The sequence below is a fragment of the Oryctolagus cuniculus genome, chromosome 8, assembly GCF_051225735.1.
Source record: "Oryctolagus cuniculus isolate XC-2025 breed Fujian yellow rabbit chromosome 8, ASM5122573v1, whole genome shotgun sequence".
Taxonomy (NCBI): domain Eukaryota; kingdom Metazoa; phylum Chordata; class Mammalia; order Lagomorpha; family Leporidae; genus Oryctolagus; species Oryctolagus cuniculus.
Window position 1 is genome coordinate 93,810,119 of NC_142874.1, and position 24,987 is coordinate 93,835,105.

The following is a 24,987-nucleotide window of genomic DNA, read 5'->3' on the forward strand; positions in this document are numbered from 1 at the left end:
TCTGCCGTTTGTCAACAGGAATATCAACCACAGTTACTTTATTTGATAAATTTTGCATTTGTTTATTTTTACTGTGGGTGGTATTAACTTTTAGTACATGTATCATAATTTTTCTAGAATAAATTCTGTATTTTGGGTGCTTTGCCAGACCCTGAGTTGAGGATATGTATAATCGCAGTGCCTTTCTCTCCTCTGTTATAGTACTCCCAATAATAATTTTTTAGTTATTAAAGAATTCTGTATTTTATAGACAAGCATTATTTTTTGGATAAATCATTTCAAAAACATAAATTACGGAGCTGGCGCCAGCCAAGCTCACTTGGTTAATCCTCCTGCGGTGCCAGCTTCCCACATGGGCGCCGCGATCTAGTCCGGGTTGCTCCTCTTCCAGTCCAGCTCTCTGCTGTGGCCCAGGAAGGCAGTGGAGGATGGCCCAAGTGCTTGGGCCCTGTACCCTCATGGGAGACCAGGAGGAAGCACCTGGCTCCTGGCTTTGGATTGGTGCAGCGCACTGGCCGTAGCAGCCATTTGTGGGGTGAACCAATGGAAGGAAGACCTTTCTTTCTGTCTCTCTCTCTCTCACTGTCTAACTCTGCCTTTAAAATTAAAAAAAAAAAATTAGTTAAATCTCTTAAATTTAGGCTTATACTGGATATTTTATGGAAAGTATGATGTAGAAATAGAGAGGGTCTGTTCTTACTGAAGCTTTTCAGTGGGTATTATAAAATGTGATATATTGCTTCATTGTCTACATGACTCATAACACATAGTGGTGTAGCATAATCATTACTTACATCATCTTGTATGTCTCAGGAAAAATAGAGAATCTGATTGTTTTCCAGCTTAATATATTCACCCGCTTCTACTGGATTTTCCAAAGAAATAATAATTTGAACAGATAGAAAAGTTTATTCTGATTTGAAAAAATTATTGTTCTACTAAACATCACATAATAACTTATAACTGTGTACATTTTTAGATTCAGTTAACAATAAAAACTAAAAACATACAAATATTGAATATAAAGCATATTTGTTCTTTATATTTTAAGATACCTCATGTCTTTTTTCCTGGAGGCACTATAATATTCATTGAAGATCCTTTAATTAATTACAATTAAATTAAAATTAAGTTTCAGTGTTACAAAATTACTGGTGAAATTTTACTTCTAGTATTATATTGCTCGCTTCATCTAAATGCAGTTTTTGACATTGAGATATGATTTTTCTAAACACTCAGAGCTAGAAAATAGATTTCACATGAATACTTCTGGTAAAGTATAAAAACTTAAAATGATGAGTTGAAGAATGACCTGCAGAATTTGGAGTTATTTTACTGCTTATCATTACTCATATCTAGTAAGATCAACTACAGTAAATGTGAATTTTAATTAGTTATGTAGATAGCCCCTAATGAATGAATATCCGGAATGTCAAATAGCAAGTGAAATCCACCTGTTCTCAAATCATATTGTTAAATATTAAAATGATAAGGTACCCCTCATTCAGACCTCTATGTCGTGGTTCAGTGGAGGCAGAGGTAGGGATCTCCGCAGAGAGAAACAGAAGTATTTCCTCCACAGGTAAAGCAGAGGTAGAGACAGTTTAGGCGGTAATGGCTGAAATAATTTAATAGATGAAATAAGAAGATAAAAGTATTAAAGGAAAGGAAAAGAGGCATTAAGAGTATAAGCCTTAAAGAGGCAAGAAGGAAGTAAAGGGAGGAATACAGGCAGATAATAATGAGCTCCGCAGGAAGAAGAAAAGGCAGGAGAAGTGGAGAAGGAGGAGAGGATAGAAGGATGGGTCGGGGAGGAAGGAAGGAGAGAATGCGAGAGTCAGGTTCACCCAGGACTCTGCAGGGCACACTGCACAGTGCTGGTTTCTTCTATGTTCTGAATTCCAAGTATTTTGCTCTCTGTCTTCTATTTTTCTTAGTTAGACCGATTCAAAGAACCACCTGCTTATGGACCGATGTGTGACATCCTGTGGTCAGACCCCCTGGAGGATTTTGGAAACGAGAAGACTCAGGAACACTTCACTCACAACACAGTCCGAGGGTGTTCGTACTTCTACAGGTGAGAGTGGGGCACTTCCAGAACATTTTTCCTTGAATTTCTCAGTCCACGTCTTTGATTTATTTATGATGTTTGGGTTACTTCTTTAGGAAACAAGGAAACATGGCAGATTCCCTTTTAAAGTCTGGTGAAAAGGGTTCTGAGCACTTGTGAAATGAAAATATAAATAAATAAGTAAGGGAATAAATATCTGAAATGTAAGTGTGTGTGTGTATATATATATACATATATATATGTATATATATATATATATATATATATATATATATAAATGGTTTCTGAAGACCATAAAAGGTATAGGAAGTTATGTGATGTGAGGGTAGAGATGCTGCTAAAGAAGGTAGAAAATTTGTTCTATTTCATGAACCATAAGAAAAGAAAGCCAATGCCAGCCTTGATTTTTCATTCAACTGTGAAATCTTATTTAAAATATTTACCAGTTTTCATAGCTTAAATTAGGAAAGAACCTTTATATTAGCTTATTAGATTATATTCAGATCATCCCTATAGTTTATTTTTAAGTGTTGGGCTTCCAGGATAAGCTAAAATTAGCAGCTACTAGGTACACAGGTACCTTTTTAGCACCTTGAAATCAGCCAAGTTGAAAATACTTGAATTTTTACACTTGCAGACCCCTGGAGATTTTCCCATTCCATAACATTTCAGAGCATTTCAGACAGGAATCTGTGACACAGTTGGGATTTTGCATGTCCACACTGTTTTCATGACCTGCCACCCGAGTTGTAGCCTGCTGTATCTGATATGCTCAGTTTCACTGCATTCCTTATTGTTAAACACACAGCTTTTGTGAAAGTTGCCAGTGGCAAAGATGTTATGAATAAGTTGAGAATTTTAAATCTTAGCATGCATAGTGTTTTTCCCTTAAAAAAATTACTAAAAACCAAACTTGATGTTTCTTGAAGTTACTGCTCAATTCCAGTCCCAGCAGCTAAGCTATGTAAAGGCTGGAAAAAACTCAGTAAAACACATCCAGCTACCTCTCTTCTGTCTGTCGAGTAAGCAGGTAGCATCCTGTATGGTACTGATCAGATGTCTGTTCAGCAGCACAACATTTTATTGCACTTACTAAGTTTTCCTTATGGGGAAAAGGAAGCTGCCTTTTTTTCCTATCTCCTGATGTGATTGAGAACAGAAAATCTCATACACTATAAAGCACCAAAAAATAGTTTTTATTCTAAATATTAACAAATAAGATTGTTCTTGATGCATCTATTAGAAAGTGTATAGTATACTTCTGTTTTGGAAGATTGGGCACCAAGTCTGATGAATGTGTTTTGTATGAAATGATGAAGCATGATCTACTATTTCTGAAAAGCCCAAGATTTCTTTTCAGTTATTATTTAATTTAGCAATAATCTTTCATTAAAGGTGTTCGAATTTTTAGTGAAAAGTTAATTACTGTTGAGGTATATTAAAGCCAAGTGTTCAGTTTCCCAAATCTGATCTTAAATCCCTCATCATACCTAAGGTGTGATGGGCTTATTTTACTAACGTGCTTGTAATATCAAACAAAATCCAAACTCTTGGTTTCAATAAAGTCTCTCAACTGGGTTATTAGAGGATTAAGCACGTTTTCACACTTTCATTCTCAAGAAAATGATGATTAAACTTTCCTCATTAAGGTTCAATAGGTAATGATCGTTAGTCATGACATACAGTTTTTTGTGTGAAACTGAATATGTAAATTCACAGACTGCATTTCGACTAATGGCAAAGAAGTCTGTTTGTCCAAGGAAGAGGAAAAGGTGAGAAACTTAGTGGCAATTACCAATTTGAGTTATTGGCAGTTATTTCGAACCGCAACACCCAGTCTTATTTTACATGTTTTATCTGGTTTATAGCCACTCAGTCAACAATCTGCTATGTTTTCTGATCCATGCTTTAAATAAAATGAAGTTATTCAGAAAAATACATCAGTAAAAAAAAAATTTAATGCTGTCCATGAGCTATATTAAATAGGAAATGTGACAGAGGGGAAAGAATCCAAAAGGATTCTGTTTCTGTCCCAATGCCAGCAATGTATTTGTAAAGTGAGACTAGAGTTAGCACACTCAAATGCCTGTCACATTCAGGCAGGTAACTGAGATACTAGAAAGAGGCCAACTGTTGGGTTGTAAAGATGAGTGAAGATCGTGACATATTGGAGGTAACATTTTCATTTTTATGTAGACCAGAGAATACTATCAGCTGGATTAAGTGCTAAGGCTGTCAGTTTGTATCTCTGCCTCCAAAGAATCATGCAAACTTTGTGTTCTGGGTTTACCTAGCTTCATAATGAGTCACTTGAAGTAGGTATTCCCAAGTTTCTTCTTAAGATCTGAGGAACACCTTGACAGTCATTTTTAATTAACTTATTTTTTTAAGCTGCAGCTTCCATTTTGCAGTTTACTAAAATCACTGCTGGCCTCTATATCACCAGTCTGTATCTTTCTCCTCTTCAGGTGTCACCAGCCAAGTTGTCTGCAGCAGTTGACATTCTTGGCAGCTCCTGCCATCCTGAAGTTCTCCGGTGCCTCCTTTTTCACCTGATTCTCCCCTAGTTCATCAGGCAGACTCTGCTTCTTCTGCTGCCACAACCTTTCACTTGTCCACTTGTTGGTCCCTCACCAGAAACTAGAAACTCTGGTTTGATCACTGAATCTATATGCAGCCCCTTCTCCTCACTTTTCCTGAGCTGAAATGCTTGCACTTTTTATCTAGGCTTCCATTTGCATCTTAATCTAAAGTCTGCCTTCCCAGAAAAGGTTGACTGTTTGCTTCCATCCCAGTTTTTCTGGTTTTGTTACACTTCGTCTCCCAGTCAAGCAAATTAGCAAGTATCTTCCCTTCTTCTTCTTGCATTGCAGTTACCACCACTCAGTCATCACATCTTATTGACTCTTTGTAAAATTACCAGCATCTAAACCACCCTGTCTTCCCTCACTTCCACTCTGTTTTCAAAAGCTTCATTTTTAATCTATTTAAAATCCACTGAGTTCCCTGTTCCCAATTTGTTTGTGTCCTTCATCCCTCTCCTCCTCAGTTCATACTGTCCATTCATGGGTATCCTTTTGGAGAATCCACTCATTGAACTATTTAACAAACATTAGTTGAGGGCTGATTGTGTATGTCCTGTTCTAGGTTTTGTAGGAACCTGGAGGCCCTGCCTTCAGGTAGCATAGAGTAATGAATAGAAACACACAACAAAAATGCAAGTGAATAGTACTGTGAGACATGTACAGGCTCTTATACACACACACACTCACAAACACACACACACATATTCCTGCACACACAGGAAGTGGGGGCCCTAACCCAAACTGGGGATGGACTGGGGCTAAGGGGACCACTCTGCCAGCTTTTTTTCAGAACTGAGTTTTAAAAGACCAGAACATCACAAGCAGTGTGATTAGGGGAGGTCCTTGCCAGCACGGAAAATGACATTCTTGAAAATATGACATGATGTAAAACTCCTTGGAATTCTGCAAAGATGGCCATCCGAATGATCCAACCTCTCCTCTACCCCAAATCACATTCAGCTGCTCTGTTACTACCAAAGCTGAACATTAGGAAGCTGCTCTACTCTTATTTTTCTATGCAATGGGATAGTATGCAAACATGCACAAAAAAAGACATGCAAGATTGCTCAAAGCAGCGGTAACCATAACAGCTAAGAAATGGAAACAGTGTCTATTTAACAGAATGAATATCTCTGAGGTTAAAACCAAGGTGCTGGTTACCTTCTGTGAGACGCTAGAAGTAAAGGAGGTGTAAGGAGTTTCTGAAGTTCAGGTGTGTGTTCTATGTCTTGATGTGAGTGTTCTATGAGCATTCACTTTGAGGGAAGTCATCCAGTTGTAATCTGGTTTGTGCCTGTTTCTGTATAGATGCTTTACTTCTGTAAAACACTGACCTTAAGTGGAAATTGTTTGCTACTCTTGAGACAGCCAACAGCTAGGTGCAAGTGAAGACACAGTTCTGGCAGGAAGAATTAGAGTCCTAACGGGTCAAACCAAATTATTTGAAATAGGCATGAAAGAAAGTCAGCAAGTCCTGGTGGGGTTTAGGGAGTAGAAATGTACCGGACAGCATCCAGGAAACCCCAGGGATTTCAGAATGAAGTACTATTGCCAGGCCCCAAGAAGCAGAGAAAGTGTTGAAGGGTCGCACAGGGTCCTCCCTATTGCCGTGCTAACCAAGGAGACAGAAGCTGCTTGCCTTGGGATTGCAGGCTGCCTGCCTCTGGCTTGTTGATGCCTATGAGGCATGCCTATGAGGAAAGGAAACTCCACAACTCTCATCTACTTGACTGCACCTGTTAAGACTACTTCGGCAATTGAGCTCAAGCTCCAGGAACCTCAGAGATAGCTACTGAGCATTTAGGATAGGAAGATGATTAGAGTGATCCTTTCTGAAGACATCGCTTACTGCTGGAGAGCAGATATATAAACAATGGACACTTCAACATGATGAGTGACATATTAGATACATATATTCTAGGACCTAAGTATATTTTAGCAATTTTGTACCCTTGGGGTAAGGTGGACTTGAATGAAAGGCATCACAGAATGTAATTTAACACGTGGCAATAGGGTAGGCCTTTCCAAAAAGTAGAAAAAAGGCATGAGGAGAACAGCTGTCAAGACACAAACGCATAGAAAAGCACTTTGATAACATGTTCTGGCTAAATCATAGTTAAAGAATCTTAAATCTGGGAGATTTAATTAAGATGTAAAACATAGTTTATATGCTGCAGAAAAAAAGCATAAAAGAATAAACTTAGTGAATCTGATATACCTATTTGCTGTACTGCCAAGCCAGTTTTTCTACCATTTTTTGTATCTTCTGCCCCCCACCATGTTGAATTCCAATCCCTTTCTATCTACTGATCCTTTCCATCTACACACATATTATTTCCTTTTCCATCCAACACAGGACAGGTATTTTTCTAAAAGACTTCTCAAATCGGAATGCTTTCTTTATTCCCTCATAGTATCTCTGTAAAACTTGTACTGTTTTATCTTTAGGGTATTGTATTGTTCAATAGTTTAAAAATATTTTAAGTATTTATTCTGCATTCCTACCTAGATTATAAATAACTTCAGGACAAATACCATGCCATTTACTCCCAATGGCACCTCTCACTGTAGCGACAACTAACTGAGCACCAAAGGGGAAACTTGTTGAAATGAAATGGACACTATGAGAAACAGTGACTTGATCAGCTCTTGTCCTGACGGTTGATGTACAATGTAATACTTTATCCATTTTAGTAATTTTTTTGTTCTAGTACCATTGGTTGAACTCTGTAATTAACACACAATTATTCTTAGGTGTTTAAATTTTAACTGTAGCTAAACTGTTTTCTAAACAGTGGAACCAGTCATCATTGTGTCTGTGGTCAATGCTGGAAAATAAGTGATCTTCTAGTTCCCTCTAGATGTAAGGTGCTCAGAACTCTGCTTACACACAAACCACTGTAGTTTGTGCATGTCTAGATGAATATAATGCTTTTCAGCTTGAACAGTTTGTGGCTTACTATTATTTCCAATAAAAAGCATAAAAGTATTATTTTTCCCAAATGTTATTAAAGACTCTAAAATATCCTAGACAAGAAGTAGTTCACAAATAATGGGAATTTAAGTAATACTGTTTATTAAATTTATTTAAGAAAATGTTAGTAATTCTTTGAAAACTTGAGTATTTGGTTATATATGTTCTTAATATAAAGTTTTTCTCCACATTGAGTTCTTTCTGTTTAAACAATGCAAGTAATCCTCACTCACTGCTAATGATACAGCAAATTTCTACTTAGTATTATTTTTCAGATTTCCAGTAAAAACTGAGTGTATATTTCCATGGGGAAAAATTTAGCTGAAACACATATACAGGTATATTAAAAGTATGAAGACAATAATTTTAAGTTATACTTTCATAAGACTAGAATAGGTTAGTTCAATAGGGGAAAAAAGAGCAACCAAACCATTTGCCAAAGGGCAAATATCTGACAGACCTAGACAGACACCTTCTGCTTGACAGTGGTAATAAGACAATAAATGGTCTTTCATAAAGAGGCATCGCAAAGGGCTAAGAAATGTAAGGAAAGGACTCAAGCAGATGGAGAAGGAACATTCATAAAATTACTCTCTGCCAGCCCATGCTGGGCATTTTATAGTTAAATATGTGGCAAATACATGTATGCAGTAAAGGTTCCTTTTCCTGCCGTGCGGTGACACACAATGGTCATACACTCCCCATCTCTTTAAGTAGACTGGAAGCCTGTAGAAGACCAGTGTTGACAGCTCCCCGCCCTGCATTCCCTCTCTGGAGACTCTCGGCCGCCTATAATTTGTAAGATCACTGATGTTGCTCTGTCAGAGGCTTTATTTACTGGGTTTTTGTGCACTATGGAGCTTCTGGCTAGGCTTATTTTCAGGTTTCCCCTCTCCTCCTGAAAGAATGCAAAGGTGGAGGCATAAATATATATAGGAAAGGAAGGTTTATCCAGAGAAAAACAAAAGTACGAAAAACCCCTCAACAAGGAAAACTATCCAACATTGAAAAACCCCTCAGCAAGGTCAGGCCTTCCCTTTATACTCTGCAGAGACTTAGGGGATGATGTCCAGGTTGGAACCCAAAAAGAGCAGAGTCAGAGGTGGGTCACAGCACCTTTTAGGAAATACAAGAATGTCATGGTGAAAAGTGCATGATGGGAATGGGCGTGTCTCCCATGGTAATTTTATTATAATGATGTAAATGTCATAGTGGAGAGGGTGGCTACATACTGCAGGCATGTTGTATATTTCTGGTTACCAGTGGTTCCAAGTTTGCAATATTGTGGAAGGAAGGGGAAGGAGCTTGGATGGCACACAGAAAGGAACGTGGCATGCAGGCTGGGCCAAGCCATCAGATAGGCCAACCCCAGCGGTCCCCAGGAAGCCTGGCCAGAGCCTAAACCACTGATTGCCAGGAGATGTCAATCACTGCCCCATGTGGGTTGGCAGGGAGCTGTCCAGCAGCAATTCAGCTGAGGCTGTCGAATTTCAGCTCCTCTCCCTGGCCACCTGCATTCCACAACAGGTTGACCCATGACTACTAGGAAACATCTTTCTTTCACACTTTCATCCCTTTGTGATTGTATGGAAACTACAGCTGTAGGTGCTTTCTTTGCCACGGAGAAAAACCTGACCTTGGCCTTAAGAGGCTCACTTCATGAGTGATGTATGTTTGATTAAACTTGATCAGATCACGTAAGTCTGCATGTGAGAGATGAATGCACTGTTCCTGATGATTTCATAATGGATGCTTCCCTTTTCTTTTTGTCTCTGGCAGTTACCCGGCTGTATGTGAATTCTTGCAGCACAATAACTTGTTATCCATACTCCGAGCCCATGAAGCCCAAGATGCAGGGTGAGCAGTTTTGAGAATTTATGAAAACCGTGCGTTGCTGGTTTGTCAGAAATCCTTCCCTTGCTCAGGCTATGCAGATTCCCTATTGCCAGACCCACTCCTGTAGGGAATCTGATCTGCAAATCGGCTTACGAAGACACAGGTATGGCAGAATCCTTGGAAATGAGCGACTGTAGATGTGGAAAAGTCCTCTTTCAAGGTAGTTCATCATTAGCTTGAATGTGTCCATTTTCAACTTAATTGAAGCACTGTGAGGCTACTCCCTCTTCCTTCTGCATTTACATCCCACACAAGCGAATAAATTACCAGCTGCTTTGCAGTCGAGGTTGACAGTGTGATTACACATAAATATCTGGCAGATATTGCATGTTGTTCTCAAGTTTTGAGGAATGCTACCCCTGATGACTGTAAGATTTGGAAGGGGATTTAAACAAAGAGAGAAAAATCCTATTTTAAATTCCAAATGATTATATAAAATCTATTTTTTATTGTCTAATAAATTTTTAAGACACAGACTAATGTTAAGGATTTAGAAGACTAAGAAATGTCAGATATTCACTTTAATGGTTCATTATACAACATCAGGGAGAAATCAGCATAATTAAGTTAAGGATTTCAGTTCTGATACTCCTTTCCAGTAGACTCAACTGAAAGACGTTGTTTGCTTTTAAATGATTAAACTCATCCATTTCATTTTCTTGGATTTCTCAGAAGTAGGGGCATTCCTTAGTGTATCCTATGTATTGAAATCAGGAGTATATCAATATACACCTGCATTCCAAAGGAGATGCATATCCATGATGTTTCACAATGCAGGCAGATACTAAGTTCCTTTAATGACAAGTTCTTTTTAAGCAATCAGGCAACAGATATGAACTACTCTGATACTATATGTACTTGGTGTGTTGGTTGATATTTGCATAAACTTGTTGATTTACCCAATCTGTTAAGTCTTCAAATAATTTTCCCATTTTTTCAGAGCTATAGCATCGTTAGGCTATTTTAACTGAGTTTCAGTAGGCTGACTGCCCTTTTTGAGCAGATTTGTCTTTGTTATTGTTGTTATTATTATTATACAAACAGACTGACTATCCTCCATCCACTAATTTTCTGCTTAAAAGCCAACAATTGCCTTAACTGAGCCAGGCCAAACCCAAGAGCCCACAACTCAATCCAGCTCTCCCTCCAGGTTGTCAGGGACTCAAGTGCTTGTGTCATCTGCTGCATTCTAGAGTGTGCATACAGCAGGATGCAGGAGCAGAACTGTAATTCAAACTCTGGTAGGGGATGCAGGTTTTTCAAACCTGCGTATTAACCATTGTACCAAATAGCAGCTGGGCCCAGATTTATCTTAATTTCACTACAAACCTGAAATTATTTGCTTACTTGAAGATATGTAGTAAATACTTCCAGGTTTTTAAGAGAATTTTTAAAAATATAAATTATAAGGTGGCTGTTTATCTATTTGAAAGTACTGCTGCTTTTAGAACTCAGCTCTTTTAGACATGGCTGGTTTCCCCGAAGTAACTGACAGAGAACACTGAAGAATTGATAAAAACACATTTTATTATTATTTTTTTTTTGACAGGCAGAGTTAGACAGTGAGAGAGAGAGAGAGGAAAAAAGTCTTCCTTCCATTTGTTCACCTCCCCCCGCCCCCCAAATGGCCACTACGGCTGGCACGCTGCGCCGATCCGAAGCCAGGAGCCAGGGGCCTCCTCCTGGTCTCCCATGCGGGTGCAGGGCCCACGCACTTGGGCCATCTTCCACTGCCCTCCCGGGCTACAGCAGAGAGCTGGACTGAAAGAAGAGCAACTGGGGCAGAATCCGGCGCCCCAACTGGGACTAGAACCCGGGGTGCTAGTGCCACAGGCGGAAAATTAGCCTAGTGAGCCGCGGCACCGGCCAAGAAACACATTTTATAATGGTATTTCTAAATTGGCATTCCTAAATCTATTACAGAGAAATCTTGACATACATTTTCATGCTGATGGAAAATAGCCAGTCTCCTGTTCTTTTGATTATTTGGTAATTAAAGTGTTACATTATAAATTGGTTGTCTTAGCAAAAGAAAATTAACTGAATTATTGATTATTTCCAAATTTTTTGCAAATGTTCTGTTTCATTTCTGATTGATTAAATAGTGCCCTGCAGAGACAGTAATTTTTGAAATATAGACACCAGCGGAGACTGGTAATAAATAAAATTCTAAAATAGAAACTGTGTCAATTAGTAAAACCCATAGATCAAATTAAACATGCTTTGAAAAGAGAATCACTTATTTTTGGCAAGATGCTTATATATAAACTTTTTAGAACATTGTAGATTTATAAAATAATTGGCCTAGCTGTTAGTGGTAAGTCTTCACATTGTTTGGTCTTTTAATGTCAAAAGTATAATCACCTTCTGAAAAATACAGTGAAAATGGGGTCTCTGTGTGCAGTAATTAGCATTGTCCTCTCTGTTGAACACTTGGAAATTAACTATGGTTAACAGTGAATTCCACCCTCCCCTGGGGCTTGCTAATAGAAGATAACTATTTGGAAATTATGTATATAATTGTGTATTTTGTCACCCCTAAAATTGTTGGACTTCGCAGAGAGCATATTTGTGTTGTAGAATTTAATACATTTAATTTTCTATTTCTAAATCTATAATATGGTGCCACCATATTTTCTGATTAGCTTTGTTTTACCTTGTATTTGCTGTTTTTAGGTATCGCATGTACAGGAAAAGCCAAACAACAGGCTTCCCTTCTCTAATCACAATTTTTTCAGCACCAAATTACTTAGATGTATACAATAACAAAGGTAAGTGTTTTTAAATCCCTTTTGCAGTCCTGTGTAATTCTCATGCTGTTATTTTGGTTTTGTCTTCAGCATTTTTAACATTCCTTTTTTTTTCCCCTTATATTTTCAGCTACTATTTGATTAAAATTTTGTGATTAATCACAGAGATACAGACTCAATAGGTCAGAGGTTGGGCACCGGCACTGGTATAATTTTTTTTTAACATTTTCTAGTACATTCTAACATACAGCGGAGTTGATAGTTGCTGCTCTGGTGGCTGAAGACTTTTAAAATATAATAATAGGAAGAAGTAAAAAATCATATTTTTTAAAAGATTTATGTATTTATTTGAAAAGCAGAGTAACAGGCAGAGACAGACAGACAGACAGACAGACTGACAGAGGGCTTCCATCTGCTGGTTCACTCCTCAAATGGCTGCAACTGCTGGAGTTGTGCTGATCCAATGCCAAGAGCCGAGAGCTTCTTCCAGGTACCCTACATGGGTGCAGGGGCCCAAGGACTTGGGCCATCCTCCGCTGCCTTCCCAGGCCATAGCAGAGAGCTGGATAAGAAGAGGGGCAGCCAGTACCTGAACCAGCATCCATATGGGATGCCAGTATTGCAGGCATTCCCCCAAGACCTGCTACGCCACAGCGCCGGCCCCTGAAATTATATTTCTTACAAACAATGTGCATCTAGATAATACTAGTGTGATTTAACATATAAAGAATCAAGAAAAATGTTCAGAAAGAAGCTGTAGCTTGAAATTGAAATTGGATTTATTGAATACCTACCATGAGTCAGCTCCTGTGTTAGGTAAACACATGATCATTTCTATAAAAAAAATGTATGAAAGTAAACTTCAAGGTAAACATCCTTAGCCACTCCCTCATCCCCATTTTTAGCATGCAGACTGAGTACCTGTGGTTAATTGCCTTGCCCAAGGCCACCCAATAAGAAAGTAATGAACCGAGGTAAAACCCACACTTTTGGTTCTGGGTCCTGCCTGTGTTTCTTTATGTAACTCCATACCTGCAGCCAGAAAGGAACAAGGAAACCAAAGGGCATCATTTACTAACTACACGGAAAAGAAGAAGAGTAAGAGACACATTACTACTTCCTTTGATAATGATAATCTCTTTATGTGCAAATCATAGTAGCATTACAGTTGGATCCCTGTATGTAATAAAATATGAAAAAAAAAAACATTAACTCTAGTTGGAGAAATGGAGATAGAGAAAAAATAATCAAGGTCAAATACAGGCCAGAAGAGGCAGAAAAAGACAGCTTTGTTGCTGCAACTGGGTGCCTTCCCTGTATGTATGTGATGTGGTGAGTGTCTTCCTGTTCTAGCCCCGGTATCTAGGATGACTCATGCCAGCCTTGGCCACCTTTCCCTGAAGCACCTGTTGAATGTCTTAAGCCCTTCAGAGATTGTTGCCTTTGTTTCCCTCATGTATTCTCTTTCTCTATATAGTACTTTGCATGTACCCTGCTCAGAGCTAGATGCTGACCCCATGCCTTCTAGAGTGAGGAGGCATGTGAAACATGTGGAATCACAGTGCTGAAACACATGTCATCCTGATTCTTGCCTCTCTGCAGACACACTTGCTCAATCCTATGGATGGAGCATGCATAGCCCACACCCCTCTCCCCAAGTAATACCAGGAAGAAGCGTCTTCTGTAGCCACACAGTCTTCCATGAGTCATTTTGATTCTGGTGGGTCTTGCTCAGAAGCCATGAAGCCTGCGTTGGTTATAGGCACAGTGCAGTTTCTGCCCATCTAGATGTGGCAGGGGACAACCATGGTTCTCACAACACAAATGCTCCCTGTAGTAGTTTTTAGCAAGAGGAACTAGAATCCAACAAAACATGTTCTCTGCACGACATGTGCTTTTAAGGCAATTGACAAAATATAAAAATAGGAGACAATGTGATTTTTATATATATATGGGGGGGGCAGAGAGAGAGAATCAAACACTAAATACATTTGGCAAGTAATAATTTTCTAGTATTGTCAGAAGATGTGTTTTTAAACTTAAAGTATCAATTGGACATTAAAGAATGTTTGATTAGAATGAGAAATGATTAAATTAAATGATTATTTTTTTCAAGTGGCAAACACTGTTTTTGTTTAAAACCAATACAAGCTAGTTTCTTTGATTGTATGACAATTCTAAACCTTGCATCAAAGAACTTCTAAGGTACTCCCAAGGAGAACAAAAACTCAGTAGGTCAGATTTGCATGTCCTATCGTGAGCCTACAATTTACCAAATGTATATCAACTATAAACACAGATTTTTGTTGTTCTGTGGTAATAGCATATTTACTATTAAACATGGGAAAGGAAGTGCCCAAAACAGTCAATTTCTTGCCCGAGATCCATTGCTAAGTGGCATATTCTATACTAATAAGGTTTTAGACAATAAAAAATGAAAACAAAAAAGAAAACTGGGACTGAGCTCCATAGGTACAGACCTAGGCCATTTCCATCCATTAACCTGTGTAGAAATGCAGTTTTGCTTGAGACCGTTAGCTGTTTCTTATGTAAAATGTGTGATATTTCTTTGTGTATAGTTCTGATTTTAAAAAGGTAGATACAAAAATCTACATCCATGCATCACTGTCTTTTTGATTTTAGTTCTTTCACTGTTTTCTCTTGTGTTGGATTCAGTCACATTCTCTCTGGATGGGGATAGAAGCATTTTATTTGGGAAACTTTTCATAAAAGGAAAAACATATCCCAAGAGAAAGACAAAATGAGTTCAAAACAGAAAGATGTATTCTTAAATTCAAACATAATTTCAAAACACTTTTGTATAAAATTTTTGAAGCACGTCAAAGCTATTGTGATAATAGCATGTACACAGTGTAGGAGTGGGAGTCAGTTATGCAGTGCTGAAGTGAGAATTACTATATTTGAATAAAATCAATGTTAACTAGAGTTTTTGAAAGCAGTGCAGTAAATTAGGGCTGCAAATGCCTTCAAAGCACAATCAATGGAAAAGTAGTCATGAGGAACCTATGAGTTAACCGTTTGGTTCTGAGAAACAAATGGCAATGCAGGACTCTGGAATTCTAAATTGATAATTTTTTAATTTTTTTAAATTTATTTAATTGAGAGAGTTACAGACAGAGAGAGGGAGAGACACGTCTTCTATCTGCTGGTTCACTCTGCAAATGATCGCAATGGCCAGAGCTGGGCCAATCAGAAGCCAGGAGCCAGGAGCTTCCTCTGGGTCTCTCACGTGAGTGTAGGAGCCCAAGCACTTGGGCCATGTTTCACTGCTTTCCCAGCCCATAAGCAAAGAGCTGGATCAGAAGAGAAGCAGCTGGGACATGAACCAGTGCCTATATGGGATGCTGGCACTGCAGGTAGAGGTTTAGCCTACTATGCCATAGAACCAGCCCCCCTAACTTAATAATTATAATATGGTTTTATCTTTAAAGCCGCTGTGGAATAAGACAGCAGCAGTACCCCCAGGGAAAATGTAAGAATTAGAAAAATAAGAGCCGGTGCCGTGGCTCAATAGGCTAATCCTCCACCTTGCGGCGCCGGCACACCGGGTTCTAGTCCCGGTTGGGGCGCCGGATTCTGTCCCGGTTGCCCCTCTTCCAGGCCAGCTCTCTGCTATGGCCAGGGAGTGCAGTGGAGGATGGCCCAGGTGCTTGGGCCCTGCACCCCATGGGAGACCAGGAAAAAGCACCTGGCTCCTGGCTCCTGCCATCGGATCAGCGCGGTGCGCCGGCTGCAGCGGCAGCCATTGGAGGGTGATCCAACGGCAAAAGGAAGACCTTTCTCTCTCTCTGTCTCTCTCTCTCACTGTCCACTCTGCCTGTCAAAAAAAAAAAAAAATAGGTTTATTCTGCCTTAAAAACAAAGTAGCTTTTACTATGTGCCTCTAGTTAATATGCAGCATTTGGAGAGTTCTGAGGCCTAAGTGCCCCATCCCTTGGGGCCACCTACATCAGGTTGTTCAGTTGTTATTGTTAACAGTCTTCACTAGCACTCTTCTTCCTGCTCATCTCCCTGCTTTGGATAATTCATATATAGTGCCAGGGCAAAAGGTGTAGGTTTGAATATGTGTGATGACATCTCTATAGAATGCAAATACTTAAAATTGCTTTGGGACAAAATGTGATACAATATTAAGATATTATCACCATTGACAAAATGTGATACAATATTAAGATATTATCACCATTGAATACGTTAGGTTGTTATTATATCAGTGCATGGATTTACAGGAGCTGGCAGGAAAATACTCTTCCCAGTTTCTTCTTTATAATTTCCATTTAGGGCTCAACCTGTTGTGATGACCTCTCTGCTTCTCGTTCTACTCATTCGCTGAAACAGCTTTTGGCTTCCTGTTTCTCCACATCTTTTCCCACATACTTCTTTCCATCTACAATATTTGTCTTGCTCTTCCGTTCATCTAAGATAACTGGGCTAACTGCATCTGTGGGTCCATGGACATATATCAGTAGTCCTTCTCGGAGTGTCTGCAAGGGCAGTTTTCTTCTCTTACACTTATCATTTACTTTTCTAACTAGCTTTTCCATGTATTCCTGTTATTTTCAAATCAGATTATAATTAGATTGAAACATGAGACTTTGAAGTCATGTTGTGAAGCCAAATTGCAGTCAGTACATGCAATGATCAAAGCATTCTCCCTCCCTGGGAATTAATAACAATACCATGTTCCAAAGTACTCTATCAATATTGATCCACAGATCCTTATATCACCTAACATTACTGCTGTCACCATTGTTGATATCTTTCTCAAGTTGGAGTTAGATATCGCAGAGCACTTGGCACACTTGAGTTATTTTTCTTCTGTGACTCTGTGGCCTCATAGGAAAAGCTATTTCCTGATTACTCAATACCCCAAACATAAGAAAAATACACTGATGACATGTATCTTCAGCTTTTAAAAATAATTGACAACCTATTAAAATGACTTTAACCCTATCCATTTATTAATACAAAAAATGCTTATTGGAACAGGTGATGTGGTACAATGGTTCAAATGCTTCATAGGGGAAATTATTTATTTAATATGTATCATATTATCCTATTATAAAACAAACTTGAGCAAAGCTCAAAACTCATGTAAGTCTTGTTTAACTTATATTCCTAACGCCTAACCATGGTGGTTGGTATGTAATAAGTTCTCAATACACACACACACACACACATTACAAAGAGTGAGAAAGAAATCTTGCATTTTCTTAGGACAACCATATCCTATACCAGAGTGCCTCAGTTTGAATTCCACCTCCATTTCCAATCCAGGTTCCTGCTGTTGCATACCCTGGGAGGCAACTTAATGACTCAAGTTCTTAGGCCATGTAGGAAACATGGATAGAGTTCCTGGCTCTTGGCTTTGGCCTGGCCCAACCTGGTGGCTTATGGATATTTGGGAGATGAACCAGCAAATGCAAGATATCTTTCTCACTCTTTGTAGTGTGTGTGTGTGTACTGAGAACTTATTATATACCAACCACCATGGTTAGGTGTTAAGAATATAAATGAAACAAGACTTACATGAGTTTTGAGCTTTGTTCAAGTTTGTTTCATAATAGGATAATATGACACATTAAATAAATAATTCCCCCAATAGTTATGTATGTTTACTTGGAAATGACTACAAAGAGTAGTATGATATTGGTGAGGAAATTGGTCTGTAGGTACAAGAAAAGCTGTATTGAGGAAATGACCTTTAAGCAATCTGAGACTCAAATTTCAGCTGTGAGAAATACCATGGGAGATGTGAAAACTGCTTTATATGGTTCAGTTTGATGAAAAATTGTAATGAACCTCTAGAAAAAAGTGATTTACGTCATGATGTAAACAGTTAAGTTTCTTTTTTTCCTTTCTTGAATTATACATACACTTCAAAAGAATAGAATATATGGGTTTCCATAAGGTGCCAGTGTTCTGTGGTTTAGATGAACTGTTAGCGTGGTGTGAGTGGATGGATGGATATGGTAAGTATGTAAAGAAATGTAAGCATACACTCTATGGTATAGTGCTTGGTTTCAGGAAAACTACTAACAGGCAGCACAATTAAATAAGTTCATTAAATGAAATATATTTTGGGTTTGAGCAGAAAACCTACATGGCAACAAAACTTATTTGGCCATCAATATCAGATATTAAAATGACAAACAAAAATAAATCAAGTCAATATTGAAGTAGTTAAGGACGAGGGATAGGTGTTTGGACTAAAGGTTAAGACTCTGCTTAAGATATTTGCATCTCATATCTGACGGAGTTAAAGTTTGAGTTCCAGCTCCTTGATTGCAGCTTCCTACTAATGCAGACCCTGGGAGACAGCACTGCTGGCTCAAGTAGTGAGGTCCCGACCACCTATGTGGGAGCCTGCATTGACTCACCACCAGCTCTTGGCTTTGGCCAGGCCTGGCCCCATCTGTTCCAGGCATTTGGATAATAAACCAGTGAATAGGACTTTCTCTCTCTCTCTCTCTCTCTCTCTCTAAATAATAATTTCACAAAAAGCAAAAAAGAATGATGGAAAATCAGGGTTACAGGGACCAAAAAAAAAAAGTAATTATTTCCTAAGATTCTGAGGTACAAGAGTCTTTCCTTTTGGGATAGAAAAACTTTTAAATGAGGGCATTTGTGGGTGGGCATTTAGCCTGACCGTAAGATGCCTGTCAGGATGCCTGTGTCAGAGCACCAAGTTTCCGTACCCAGCTCTGGTTCCTGTCACCAGCTTCCTGGGGGCAATAGTCGTGGCTCAAGTGACTGGGCTCCTGCAGCTCAGGTTTCAGATCTGAATTCAGTTCTGAGTTTCAGCCCAGTCTGGGCCCTGGCTGTTGCAGGCATTTTAGCCAGCATCTAGGAGCTCTCTCTATTCATACCTCTGCTTCTTAAATAAATAAATAAATAATTTAAACCAGGTGATTTGATAGAATCTCCAAAAACAGCATTTCGGTCTTACTAAACCCTGATATTTTCAACATCTTCAAATGCAGTAGCATCTTCAAAAAATACTTCTGAGCTCCAGGAAGTTTCTAATTATGAATAAAAAAAGAACTATAGTTTGGTAAGAAGGTAGCATCATAAGAGAAGACTGAATTGCTGATAAAATGAACCAAGGTGAGGATCTTGCCGGCAGTCATGATGTGAACCTATAGGAGCAGATGGGCCACACTAGAAGCCAGTTTGCCTTGGTCCCCTGACTTCCCAAAGCAGGAACCCTCAGTTGACATCATCTACACAGACCTGAGAAGCTCAACCCATATCATATCCCAATTTTTTCCCCTGGGGAGTTTGTTTTGCCATTTAGGCATATCCTTCTCAAGTTTGTAAATATCTTTGATCCCCTGGTTAAGGAGTCAAGTTGAGAAACAACTAGGTAAGATCTGGTATCTGGGTGGGAAGGATAGATGAGAGGCCTGTGGAAGGCGAGAATCAGTACCCAGGTATCCCTGAAACATGGCTCTGCCTCTTTCTCTGCAGCATGTCAGACGCTGAACCATGTTTTACAGCAAAGGTCCATTTCAGTGGAGTCTGAAGCTTGTCTTAAGCAGGGATATAACCTTTGGCATCAACAGACACATTTTAAAAATGTTCTTGATTCCTTACAACTCTATGCATATATTTGAGCACTAGTTGGTTTACAATTTGAGGAAAATTAATTGGTAGACTTTATTCCATGAGAACTATTTTCCCAATATTTCAGTTTTTTCTTGCCATCATTTGAAATCTAAAGATCCCTTATAATTGTTCCAGGAAAAACTGTTTGATCCAAGTACTTATTTCAAAATACAAAATGTAAACTTATGTTCATGGTAATATTGTTATTTAATACCGTATTTGCTAACAAATTGTGGGCCAAGTTTGTTTTTTCATATTGAAAGGCAGAAAGGGAGAGAAGGAGAGGGAAGGGTAAAGGGTGGGGGGGGAGGCGACAGAGACAGAGAGACAAGAGAGTGCTTGTATCCACAGATTCACTTACAAACTGCCTGCAACAGCCAGGGCTTGGCCAAGCTGAAGCCAGGAGCCAGGGACTCCATCCAGATCTCCCGTATGGGTGGCAGGAACTCAAGTACTTGAGCCATCATCTGCTGCCTCCCAGTATATACATTAGCAGTAACTAGACCTGAAACAGAGGAGTCAGGATTTGAAAGAAGTACCTCACTCAGTAACTTTACCGTTATATATGCTGCATCAAATGCCTGTTTCAAGATTTTTTTTTTATTTGACAGAGTTAGACAGTGAGAGAGAGAGAGACAGAGAGAAAGGTCTTCCTTCCGATGATTCACTCCCCAAATGGCCACCACGGCCAGCACTGCACCGATCCGAAGCTAGGAGCCAGGTGCTTCCTCCTGGTCTCCCATGCTGGTACAGGGGCCCAAGCACTTGGGCCATCCTCCACTGCACTTCCGGGCCACAGCAGAGAGCTGGACTGGAAGAGGGGCAGCCAGAACTAGAACCCGGCGCCATATGGGATGCTGGCGCCTCAGGCAGAGGATTAACCAAGTAAGCCACGGCGCCAGCCCAAGATTTTTTTTTTTTTTAGTTAAAATAAAATAACAATGCATCCCTCACCCAAATTTATTCCTTCATCTATTTAATATACATTTTTAAGTTTTAACCCTGTGAATGTGCTAAAATTATACACACTAGAAAAATAATTTCTTCATAACAATTGCTGAATCCAAGAGTCTACAGAGAAATGAAATACAAGAATTTCTGCTAGAACAAAGCAGAAACTCTGAAGAGAGCCCTTATTTATCCTTTACTCCTTTCGTATCAGTGTGAGATGGTAGAAAAGAAATTTATGTCAGTGTTTAAGACAGAAGGGAACTTGAAGTTACCAGGTTTGGACTGGTTTTCAGAGAAGTCAACCCTCTAAGATGATTAAAATTTGCTGCCGAGAGGTTCCTGCAGAAGGTCCCCCTTGTCTGCTTTAGTTTCCAGGGCTCTTCAAGATGTGATGTTAATCCAAGTGTAATTATTATAATTTCTTTTCCTATTGTCATTAGGATTGTCACCTTGAGTGATAAAGCTTGATATATTTTCCTTAAAGTCATAGGTCGGTAACATATTTAGTATTGTAAATATTAATCTTTTATTGTGATGGGATATTGAGTGCATGCTATTTGTCTTATTCCTACACTTAGTATATAATAATAATCATAACTGCACTTTAAAGGACTTACCAGGTGCCAGCCACTGCTCAAAAATTCCTGTATCGGCATATGTAATTTCTTTTTCTTTAAAGATTTATTTATTTACTTGAAAGTCAGAGTTACACAGAGAGAGAAGGAGAGGTAGAGAGAGAGAAAAGTCTTCCATTATCTGGTTCACTCCCCAGTTGGCTGCAATGGCCAGATCTGAGCTGATCCGAAGCCAGGAGCCTCTTCCTCGTTCCCCACGTGGGTGCAGGGGCCCAAGGATTTGGGCATCTTCTACTGCTTACCCAGGCTGTAACAGAGAGCTGGATTGGAAGTGGAGCAGTCGGGAGTTGAACCGGCGCCCATATGGGATGCCAGCACTGAAGGCGGCAGCTATACCTGCTACACCACAGCGCCAGTGCCAATACATGTAATTCCTTAACAACCCTACGAATTACCTTTTAGTCTTGCTTTTATTAATTAAAAAAATTAAAAATGGAGGTACAAGGTTTATATGCTTTGCCCGGGATTCGCACAAGCTGATCCCAGGTAGCACTGAGAACTGAGATAGAACCCGGGCAGACCGACTCCAGAGCCTGCACTTGAAGCATTGTCCGTGCGCATCAGCTTTGCTATGTGCAGGGTCTCAGGGCAGTGTTTGCAGTGAACTGCTCTTCAGCTCCTGCTCCATTAGGCTTAGGTGGCTCCTGACTGCTCTTCAGTAGGAACAGAAAAGCTTTTGAAATAAAGAGTCATTTCTTATCACTTTAAAACTGCTTGAGTGTTATACATCCAAATATGTGCAGTATTAAAAGAAAGAAGTTAGAGAACCTTTTACATTTTTCTAAAATGAATAATTCATTTATTCCTTTAAAATGGATCCCCTCAAGCACTTCTGCATTTCCTTTTGTTTATTCAGCCTCACTCTGGAAGTGTCATTGCTGGAGGCCACTTTTCTAAAGAGGTTAGTTTTAGTCCAGTAGTCACTTACTTACATTTAAATATTTAATGAATGGGTGGGAGAAAATAGTCCATTAAGATTTCCTGTTGAAGAACTACTCTGAGTATATATTTTAGTTGAATCAATCTATGCATACCTGTGTATCTTTGCTCTAACACACGACCTTCTTGATTTCCTTAACACCACCTCAACTTCATTGTAAATTTAGCTAAGTAATTGTGGAACTTCCGCAGAGTAATAGTTGTTCAGTGTGTGAGGTAATCTTTGCTTTTCACGAAGCTTTGCCTGTAGAATGACAGCATTCAGGTCGCAAAGTTAGGGAGATCATAGTAGGGAACAAAGGCTGCATTGCAATGCCGAGTTCTCCAGATTCATTGCAGGGTGCTCTTCCGCAGCCTGTTGAACAGCATGAATGTGGGATGCCCTTAGACACATCAAATTTCTTCCTTCTGATAGTTCTGCTGGTTAGATGAGACTTGGGCTGGACTGAAACCTCCTTCTCAAGAAATCAAATTCTCTATCAGGTACTTCAGAGGCAGTAAGAGTAGCAATAGCAGTTACGTTAAAACTTGAATCAATGAGTTGCCACTTGCTACTCATTATCTAGAAATTCTAGACCTGCAGGAAACTGTTGGATTTTACCTGGCAGTGTCAACAGCCAGCTGTGACATTATTCCCATGGAGAATACACTTGTTGCTAGCAAGTGTAAGACTTAATATTAACTTAGTGTCAAGGATATCTTAGACATGACCCTGAGCCATTGCTAGCTTCAACTCATAGCTTGATATCAAGTATAAGATTGCAGTTGAAAGGGTCATTCTGTGATTGTGTACATATAACTCCAGTTTCAAGGTACCTTGTACCAGAGTGTAGTTTCCCTTCTTATGTGCTTAGAGTGGTTAAGTATCAGTTACATTCAATCGGAGCAAGACACGGGCACAGTGTTTTCTGTGCCTGTCTCCTCCAGTAGCTTAAAGCTTCGGCTAAATCTGTCTGTTTTTTCTCCTGGCATTATTTAAGCCTTATTAAACATTATAACACTGTGGATTGGAATTCTAAAAAATGTACCAGCTGAAACTAGTAAGGGATTCATGACTGACAGTGATTCTTTTTATAAATTTAACAACAAAAGAAACCTACATTTAATGTTATCTCTTTGTTATGCTGAACTAATTTCCTTCAGATAAATCCTCAGACTTGGAGTAACTGGGTCATTTGGTAGATTTGTTTTTAGTTTTTTTGGAAAACCTCTGCAGCTGTCTTCACAGTGGCTATACTAGTTTGCATTCCCACCAATAACGTACAAAGGTTCCCTTCATTCCACATTCTTGCCACAATCTATTATTATTTTTTTAACAATAGCCATTCTAACTGGGGTGAGATGTAATACCTTTTGGTTTTAGTAATGCTTTTGGTTTTCACGCCTCTGATTGCTGCTATGATTTTTTTCATATATTTCTTGGCCATTTATATCTTCACTTTTGAGAAATATCTATTCCAATCCTTTGTCTATCTCTTTATTAAATTGTTTATCTTCTTCTTGATAAATTTTTTGAGTTTCTTATATGTTTCTGGATAAACATATGTTTCTGGTTAAACATTTGCAGGATAGTTTGCAATATTTTCTCTCATTCTGTATTGAGTGCTTCTTTTACTGTGCAGAAGTTTCTTAGGTTAATATGTTTCCCTTTGTCTATTTTTCCTTTTGTTGCCTGTGCTTTCGAAGTCTTACAAAAAAAATTGTTGCCTATGGGAATATATTGAACTTTTGTCCCTGTGTTTTCTTCTGTTAGTTTCACAGTTTCATATCTTCCATTTAGATCTTTGATTTATTCTGAGTTGATTTTTCACATGTGATGCAAGGTAAGGGACTGGTTTCATTCCAAAATTAGCATATAAAAAGAGATACCTGCACTCATGTTCATTGTAGCATTATTCCATTACTCACAATGGACAAAGCATGGGTTCATTCTAGGTGCCCTGCAGTGGATGAATGGATATAGAAGATGCACACACACACACACACATACACACACACATGGAGAATATACACAATGGAATATTATTTGGCCATGGGAAAGAATGAAATCCTGGCATTTGTAACAAAATAGGTGAGACCAGAGATCATTAAATTAAATGAAATAAGACAGACACAGAAGACAAATAACACATGATCTCTGTTTGGTGAAAATTATAACAATTTTCACATATGTGCATATATAATATAATTATAACATATATAGTATAAATTATATATACAAGCTATCTGAAGTAGAAATAGGAATTAAATTATTAAAGATAAAGATGGGGTTAGGGAAGGGAAGTTGAGGGAAGTTGGATTTTGGATATAAAAACACAGGGTGAACATAACAGATTCTAGTATCAGAGAACACAGGGGGTTGCCATGGCTTATGATCATGTATAATATTCTGTATAAAGAACTGAATCCAGGATCTGGTAGACTCCAAACTCAAAGAAGAGATGAGGAAATGGGAAGGAAAATTGCCTGGTATGTCCAGTTTATGCTCTGTATATGTGTTGGTGTTACACTATACTAATTTAAAATATGCAATTATTATATTTTAGCCCAAATTTTA

At 38.8% G+C, this 24,987-nt stretch overlaps 1 protein-coding gene across 1 annotated transcript in view; it reads left to right on the plus strand.

Moving 5' to 3' along the window:
- Nucleotides 1-24,987, plus strand: part of PPP3CA (protein phosphatase 3 catalytic subunit alpha) — a gene marked incomplete at its 5' end in the record, with an annotated part of 329,756 nt that overhangs the window by 258,617 nt on the left and 46,152 nt on the right. The window contains 3 exon segments of the mRNA NM_001082692.1: nt 1,938-2,077; nt 9,410-9,487; nt 12,203-12,297. Coding sequence (NP_001076161.1) covers nt 1,938-2,077; nt 9,410-9,487; nt 12,203-12,297 — 313 coding nt within the window.